General features: G+C 37.0%; 1 protein-coding gene across 7 annotated transcripts in view; it reads left to right on the top strand.

Moving 5' to 3' along the window:
- Window positions 1-338: 338 nt before the first annotated feature.
- Window positions 339-9,461, top strand: part of ELAVL4 (ELAV like RNA binding protein 4) — a 134,779-nt gene continuing 125,656 nt past the window's right edge. For 2 of the 7 annotated variants that reach the window (XM_063939571.1, XM_063939570.1), the window contains exon 1: window positions 7,355-7,518. In XM_063939571.1, coding sequence (XP_063795641.1) covers window positions 7,372-7,518 — 147 coding nt within the window. In that variant the 5' untranslated portion in view covers window positions 7,355-7,371. Of the gene's footprint in view, window positions 601-640; window positions 1,147-6,357; window positions 6,730-7,353; window positions 7,519-9,461 lie in introns of those variants that run through there. The other 5 variants (XM_063939572.1, XM_063939569.1, XM_063939574.1 and 2 more) reach the window with 5 other exon arrangements.

Raw genomic sequence — 9,461 nt, 5'->3', positions numbered from 1 at the left:
AGTTTAATAGTGGAGAGCAGCAGAATGCAGCTATATTATGAGATGCATTTATGCACTCCATAGAAGTAGTCTCCAGAATCTATTGGGACTGTGAGCAATTTCTTGATTGAACGGGGGTTTTAGTGGGCAGTGACAAGGAACAGAGTGTACAAGGGGTGATTGGAGGGACAGCAGTCATGGGTGCAAGCTGTTAATATACCTGCTTTAGAACATCCAACCGAGAAGCTCCAGATCTCTTGTGCTTCCCAAGGTTATTTGCATTTGTGCTCACAAACCACCTGGTGGTGATGCTTTGAATTGTTACTTTGAAAGAATACTTTTAACACCAGCCATGTTTGTAGCAGTGTAACCTTGCAAGGGAGCAGTCCATGCAGCTTTATCCATCTGTACTGTGTGTGCTTGATCAGGGGAAAAATCTAGCAAGCAGAACGGGAGCTCTGATGTGTGAACTCTAGGGAATCTTCCTATTGACTCTCTTGGAAAAGAACAATTCGGACAGACCCTTTGCCGAAGTAGCATAGCAAAGGCTCCTTTTTGTTACTCTCTGGCAAGATGTTTGAAATCACCAGGACCCTTAATGCTGCTTTATTAAATAATGAGGTAACAATTTGACACTTTCTTATGCGAGGCTAAAATTTTTCGTGCTGACTTTAAACTGCTGTAATGAAGAATTATTTCCAATTTTTTTCCTAAATGAAGAAAAAATTTACCTGATTTTGACATTTAAAAAAAAAAAAAAAAGGTTTGTTGTTTTGTGGTTTTTGCGAAAAAAATCAAGATTTTTTTTTCTCTTCCTTCCTGTGATTTTAAAAACCTCTTTGCAGCCAAAGGGGGCTTCCAGTGTATTGCGTTCCTAGTCCTTTTGACAGCATAGAGGTTAATGAGTGCGTCAGTCGCCTGCTGTTGCCTATGGTAGTACGAAGTATGACTTGCAAGCTGCCCAGAGTAGGTGTTTATTAATGCTGAATTGGCTTGTGGTGTAGCCCATCTGGACTATAAGAGACGCTGCAGATTTCTTGTGATGTTAAGATGTCCATACCGTTTGGAAAGGATGTTTGCTGGAGACAGGCTGAGAGATACACTATGAATCCGTCCCTTTTGCATACATCTGCTGCCGCTAATGACTTACAAGGCTGCTCATTTAGGGTAAGGCAATCTAATCACCTTTTGATTTGATTTTGGAGGAATTGGCTGTGCACGAGTCTTTATTTTGTTGTCTTCCTTCTATTTATACCTTGCAGTGTTTTGGAGCATTGCTCATCTTGGCAAGTGTAGAATCCTAACAGTTTTTTTTTTTTTATATATATAATCTGTCACCAGTGTCAAACGTAGAGGGGAACCCTCAGTTTAGAAGTAGGGTTTTGGTTCTTGAATGTTACAAGTTTGCAAATATTTAGAGTATTTTGGTCCTATTAGTTTTTTCTTGGCTTGCAAAAGCCACAAAACATGCATTATGCACTAGACGATTACCTCAGCAATTCAAGGTGAGGTATAGATACTGTAGCACTGAAAATGGTCTAAGTTGGGTTTACTGCATAGTGCATAATAAAAGCGTTGTGCATTACAACATTTTCTAGATTTGTGTATTTTTACTGGATATACTGTCAGTAGATAGTGTATATTGTTGGTAAAAGTTGGACATTTAAAAAAAAATGATTTGCAGATAACTTTCACATGGATTTGCATGCTCCAAGGACGAAAAGTAGTATATTTTCTATGTTGCCTCATTTATGATACTTATACTTCAACTGATCGTTAGCAGCCTGTCATGGTTCACAGTCAATGAGCAGTATTGTTTCACATCCTTGAAATTAGTAAACAATCTCATAATATTGTGAGGTTGGATTGCTTTTCTGGTTTGTTTTTTATTCAATTTTGAAAGACATATAGTCTTGCTGTGATTCTATTACCATGCATATATATGCAAGCTAAATATACATGTATACAACTGTTTATATACACCATTCTGTGAATTTAACTTTGACACTGGATACCACGAAAATGCTTGTGGGAATGGTAAACCGGTAAAAAGAATAAAATGATTGTTTCTGCTTTCTGATTAATTAATATTGTATATATTACATTACTTTCTTTTTTTTTTTGGACACTTTTTTGTTATACCCCTATATTTTGTACTGATACATTTTACAAGTGGAGCCCACATTATCCTAAAGTGACATTTCAGGCAAACCCACAATATTACCACTGAAAGCATTTACTAAGCTGATTGCTTATGTAAAATTATAGTTTGATGGTTTAGGACAAAATAAATACCTTTGGGGTATTATTACTGGCAGCATGTGTACGTAATACGCTCAAGACAAAATCATTTCTGCTTGGGATAACCTTGGCTTTATGTGTCTAGTGGCATTATGTAAGGGATCATTAGAATTGCCAGGCATATCTATTGGCCGATATTCCATAACCAGGAATGGCACACGTTGTACTAACTACAGTATGTATTGTATTTTTTATTTTTTTTCATAAGCTTATCAGGTAATTTAGGGTTAACTGTTAACTTTGACAATGGACAGATAGCGCCCCCTCTGACCACATTCAGGGACTGAAATCCTAGAGCTTAAAGCAATTGTGGCACTCAGGGATGCCTAAAATATCAACATGTAACAACAAAAGACAATAGCAAGGCGTATAAAAAAACAGCTGTGTGAAATGTGATAATTGCGTTATTGGCAACACATTAATATGATTACTGTGGCTACTTTGCCACTGTTGGTGTTGTTTAGACACTCTCTTGGCAATTATACACCTTCATTATTGCGTGGCCACTAGTAGTGTTTATATAATATCCCAAAATATCTTAAATGCCCACCAATAAATTCTTAATTATACAACATGCAAAATGAAGATAGGTAATGAGAATTGCACTTGACATACAGAATAAAGACAGTTATCGAATATTGCACTCAACATGCGCAATGGAGAATAGGTCCTCTATAGTTAATGAAGTTAAAAAGAAATATTCAGAAGGAAAACTTCCAAAGCCTTTCTTCAATAGAATCTGCAAATTAGGAAGCCAGCAACCAATCATCAATTAGCATTTATTTTTCTGGCGCAAGATAGACGGTGAAGCAAGTACCTGATTGGTTGGTGCAGTACAAAATAAAATCTGCACCTAAATTCCACGGTAGTCAATGTTGGATGTGACTTTACTTTTAGGTGACTCCACCATTACACTTTACACTTTGATGTACTGTAGGATCATTTGGAATGTCATTCATCAATAGACTGTCTCAGGCCTAGGAATTGTTTGGATTATGACATTTCAATTATATGTGAAGTTAATAGTTCATCACGGCGCTCAATATAGTTATTTTGAGATATATCAGCTATAGAAGTAATTTTCCTTAAAGACAAACTAATAATAACTGCTCCAATTCATGTACGGCTCCAGGAAAAATACATAAATAAATAAATAAATAATACAAAACATACAAAATAAATAAATAAAATATATATATATATATATATATATATATATATATATATTTACTTTTGGTACCGGCACTCACATATATATTCCTACAATACCCAGGTGTCACCACATGTTAAGGCTGCTGTTGGAATTGCCCTGATGATGGTGCGTGTCGGCAGTGGAATGTCAACATCATATGTATCTGGTTTTTGGATTACAACATATGCATCCTTCCAATAAGACCCTGGGCGCCGTCTCTTGCATTTATATATATATAATATATATATATATATATAAATATACATATATATATATATATATATATATATACAAAATATCAACATCATTTACGGCTGCTCAAGCCTTTACTCTAACATGGGTTGGCTGACCGAGATTACTGGTGTGTTTAAGAATACTTGCTACCTTTAAGAGTATAAAAAACATAGCAAGAATCTCCATTGTATCCCAAAGCGGGTGTTTTTTTTTCCCCTTCCCGTCCATAATAACTGGGTAATAAGCATTTTACCTCCTATACCACTCCCCCTATGTTGGTCCAAGAATATTAGACATAGCAGTGTACACAAATCCTTGCAATTTGCTTTATGTATCTCCCAATCAGGCTGGACTCACTTTTTGAGCTGATGCGTTCTGTACTCTCAGCATGTCTGCACAGTAATAACTACTCTCTGTGTTTACATTAATCAATAGGGACAAAATCCCTTTAAATGCTTCCTGCACATTATGGAATATCTCCTATCTTTGATCCTCTAGGGAAAATATGAAATACAAATGTATCAGGAAACGAGGAGAAGCAATTGCTGAGAATGTTATAATTCCTCTTCTGGTAAGCAATATGCTATTGATCTCCACATCACTCACTGATCAAGTTGCTTGCTGTAAACAAGATGGTCTGCACCCATCGTCCGCTGCATGTTGCATAGGCTGGAAGCAAAGCTACCTGCTCTTCTACTAACCTTACAGAGAGCTTCCCTCATATAGAGTTGTATTTGGATGTACAGAGTCTATGACTTAGCAGAAACACATCCAATAAACACAACCCAACATACATGCTAATTATTACACTTCTATATTACAATTAGATGTTGCCTGTCTAAATCAAGATGTACTTATAGGGTTTCATAAACTGTTTGTCCATCCATATGTATGCAACAAACAGGCCACACCCACTGTTGTAAGATCATTGGTTGAAAAACAGTGTTCCATGACGAATTAACAGAGTCCAGGGGAAACAATACACATATATCTCTACCAGTGATGTGCGGTGAGGTGAGGCAGGTGAGTCAGAGCCATTCCTGTCATACTCCAGTATACGCCAGAGTTTTGACTATATATAGTATATGAAAAATATATATAAAGAACATATATACAGTATATCTTCTTTGTATTATTCTAATAATTTTTATAGTCAGAACTCTGGAGTAAACAGTCTATGGTAGGTGAGGCAGTGCCTCCCCTGCCTACCATGTCCGCACATCTCTGATCAAGCCTCACCAAATTTCCAGCAGTATATACTGCTGCATCTGTGTATAATGCCCACATAAGCCCTCAGGCTCATATATTGTGCGTAAATCTGGCTCTGGTAATAGTGCCTCCTCAGCTATTTACCTCACCGCATGTCCCTACATCCCTAATGAGGTCACAGTAGATACCATAGATTGGTACCTATATAACTAGTGAATATTTGAATATTATAACTTAGAATGTGAATACAGAACCCATGGGAAAAGGTTCTATAAAAAAAAGTACTATTTGCATAAGAGGACAAAGCTAAATGCCATAATTAGACAATTAAACCAATGCAGGTATGATCTAGGTAACTTTAAATAGCAGGGTGTAACGTAGTAAACTCTTGTTTTGTTCAACAGAATATACGACTACTATGTTTTCTAAGTGGAAGGTGACAATTGCGCTATAGAAAAGACGAAAGTGGGCAGCGGTCAAGTGTCAGTTTTTCTTTGTACCTTATTAAAATAAAACTGACTTGATTTTCCTATACAAACCGTAGATGAGAAAGAAACAAGTTGGACGGTTTGTGCCCCACTGGGACTTGCAGTAGTGTACAATTTAGAGTCTATTTAATTAGCAACGTTTCCGATCGGCAAAAGATAAACCTCAAGGTCATAAGGACAAGGTCCTTCCAGGTTGGTTACATTTTTTGATGGGAATGGAGGCTGATGCAGAACCTATTGGGAAGGCAAGACATCAATCGTCCTGGTGCCACAAAACCGCCCCGTTAATGGTCACAAGTTACCACGCTGATCACTCCCAGGTTTAAGAAGTAAACCTTCAAAATCAGGCCAAAACAGAGAAAAGTACTGGAAAATAACTAGTTAATGATTAAAAAAGAAAAAAAGTAATTAATGTCTCATTCCAACTCTTGGTCATCTATTTACAGTTTTGATGCTGTCCACAGATCTCTGTACATATTACTTAGCATATGAGGAAATCATCAAATGGTATTAAAAGACTCCCTATCTTGCAATACAGCTATTGCTCTGATTTTTTTTTCCTTTCAATCAACTTAGAGTGTAATGTTAAAATCAATAATTTGGATTAGTACAGTTTGTATCTTGGGAATGACCTGTGAACTGATATTGTTCAGCCAGAATGGCCCAGCTGGTCATTAATGGCAAAATACAAAGGACATTTCAGTGACCATCACCAAGCCTTTAACCCCCAGGCTCCAGCAGCAACATATGTTAAAGGAACTCGACGCAAAATCCTGTGCAGCAGACAAGGAGTTAAGCTCCCCGGTCTGTTAGAAGCCAATTTCAATAGCACCTTGCATAGCCCCACCTTCTCCAGCCCACTTAGCCAATCAGATGCAGCCTTTATCTGACAGATAGTCCCATAAATGCATCTAGCCAATTTTCAAGCAAGGCTCTATCCAATTTTCATATCTACACCCTACTTTCGAGAGGCATCAGCACAGTCTCTCTCTCTCTCTCAGTTTTTTTCTTTTCTTTTTTTTTCTTTCCTTATTTTTTTATTTATACTTTTATTTCTTTGTATTTATTTGCTTTGTTATAGATACGCAGGTTTTTTTTACACTATTTATTTATTTATTTTATTTTTAATCATTTGTGGAGATTTTTTTTTTTAAACTGGCAGTCCGTGGATTGGAAAGAGACGTCACAAAAATAATAAACGAAAACTTTTTTTTTTACTAAAAAATAATATAATAAAGCATTTTTCTTCCCCCCGAAAAATAACTGTAACAAGAAGAAAAGTCGGAGCACACAGCGAGACAATATTAACCCTTAAGAATGGTGATGGTAGGTATCCCATTTTTTTCCCCATGTTTTCAAGTTCCATTCGGTTCGTAAATCTGTTGTGTCTGCATCTCTCGTTAGTATGGATGTTAGTGTGTTCCGTTGTTTCAGTGATGGTATTGATGGGCTGGTTTTTTTCTTTTCTTGTTTCTTAAGTGATTTGTCACATGCAAATCTGTTGTATTACAATGCATATTATTTTCAAGGTCATTTCTGTGTTGCACGATAGAACAATCCATACAACCTTTGGAGAAAAAAAATCCCCAAAACACCCCACATGCTGTGTTTAGCATTCCGTCCATTTGTCTTCATCTAACCTGTGATACTGTGAGGTCTCTTTTCTGCCATTGTGTTCCTGCACAAAGACTCTTGGAACCTTGAAAAACATGTAAAAAAAAAAAAAAAAAAGATCAAGCCTTTAAGAAAAGAAAGAGAAATGATTTTGTTCTCTCTTCTAATTTTGGTTGGTCTGAGCGGTCAGTATGGTAATCTTTTATGAGACTAATATATAGGGGCTTGGTAAATGCTGCATATTGTATCTCAGAGTTCCCTGCCATGACCTCATAAAAGAGGAGGAGGCTGGCTTGTGGTTCAGCGCGCACTCTGTATGTGTGTGTGTGTGTGTGTGTCTGTGAGTGTGTGTGCATGTGTGTCCTTCGTAGCATCTCTTGCCAGCAGTACTGTAAGAAGGAATGTCAGCTTTTACATAACGCTCTTTTTGGTTTTGACACTGTGACAAGCTACAAGGCTCCATCTCAATACTCACAGATGGAGTGGAATGGCTTGAAGATGGTAAGTGGATTATAGTAAATTTTCTCTCTCATTTTTTCCCCCAATCTTTTCATTTGACTGTAAGCAATTATTTTCATTATACAGACGTTCCTCCTTCTCGCTTTTAAAGAGAATAATAAGAATTCCAGGCAGTAGCTTCTGGAACAGCTTTCTCTTCTTCCTTCAGTCTCTGTTACATCCAATCTAGGAGGGTACCTTGACAACTATAATGTCAATGTACATCTACCACAGAATTACTTGATGCTGTGTAATCTTCATTTGAATTACATGAGTATTTGGCTCTGTCACTGCCTTTCTGTGCTTCTCTTTACGCCGCTGCTGAATGCTTTCTGCCTTAAAGCAAAAAAAAAAAAAAAAATTACAGAATCCCACCCCCCGCCCCCCAAAAAAGCATTTGCCGCAGAATACACATATGTTAAATAAGTACAGCTGTCTTTCCTTTCATACCCCAAAACATAGACTGTGTAGCTACTTGACTCTCCTTTTGTGTGGTTTTGTCACAATGGGTGTAAAGTGCCTCACTTGAATTCTTAGCAGTCGTGACCTGCATGACATTTGATGGAACACTGCAGGGACACGGGGAGCGATGTACCTACAATTTCATATAACCCCTTAATCCTGCTGTATACTCGGACCTTAAAAAAAAACAACACAAAAAACCTGTACATACTTCCCCATACCTTCAAAATGATGTTTCTATATCCCCACCCAACCCTTTCATTCTTAAGGGATTGTCTTTGTCTGCTTGTTTTGATGGGTGTAAAACAAACAAAATTAGATGGAGCATTCTAAGTGAAAGCTATCGCTCCGAGGGGAAGCCAGAGAAAGGTTGCCGAGGAAACAACTAGGGAAAGAGCCGAGATAGGGGAGCAGGTGGCAATCATTTGGGAATATAGCAAGCGATGTGAAAAAAAATAAAGACTGGGGTTACCTCTATTATCTGCTCTTCTTTATAGCAGTCACAACTTTAATTATCCTTCTCATATAGGTGCTAATTACATGGCACAGGTGTATGGTGAATTACTAAACACTATTTTTAAGCATCTGTCCCTCACTAAGAAGGCTGTATCTCGGTTATGCATACTAAAGAAGGAAAGCAAAACCTTGAATGACAATAGAACATATATATATATATATATATATATATATATTTGAGCTACTTTCTTGATTTCTTGATCAGTGCTGTTCTTCGTCTTATCCAGAACCAAAGTGGGATTAGGTTGAGTGTATATTTAAAAAAAACAGATACATGCAGAATAGAAGTTAAGATCAGTGATTTGGGATGAAACAAAATCCCAGTTGGTTTTAAAGAGAATGAACAACCCCACAAGCCTTCTTGTTACCATCCTTCTTATCTTCTTAGAAGGACATTTCATATTCCCTTTTGCCCAATGTTTGGCTACACTTTAATTTATGTGGCCCCAGGAGCTGTATAAATGTCCATACTGAACCAAGGTTTCTTTTTTCACCCTAGTGTCATTATGGCTAAAATGTTCTAGATTCTGTGCATTTGGTCCATCGACACAACCTACATTTATAGATGACTGTTGTAACACTTGATATATTGTACTATATTCCACTACCTTTTTTAGTTTATACAATGCAAAGAAGATGTGTCATGTGCTTTAGATGTTGAACTGCAGTAGAATCTGCGCTGTCGAAAGTTAGGAAAATGTGATTAGATGGTTGTATTTCTGCGCTTTTGTTAAGTAGAAAACAAATAATACATTCAGACATCAGTATAGGGGGACTTATAAGCCCTGTAATCAAACCATGTTTGACTGAAGCGCACACACAATACAGTGTATATCTTGTTTACGAAGTGAATAATGCAATGTATGATACATTACAGTATGTGTTAACAATACAGCTGGCTATATTAAATAAATAGGTACTGTACGTATACATGCCATGCCAGCTACTGCCACATCCAACATACATAC

Source organism: Pseudophryne corroboree, chromosome 9, assembly GCF_028390025.1.
Source record: "Pseudophryne corroboree isolate aPseCor3 chromosome 9, aPseCor3.hap2, whole genome shotgun sequence".
NCBI classification, from domain to species: Eukaryota; Metazoa; Chordata; class Amphibia; order Anura; family Myobatrachidae; genus Pseudophryne; species Pseudophryne corroboree.
Note: the sequence above shows the minus strand (reverse complement) of the source record. Positions and strands in the feature narration are given on the sequence as shown.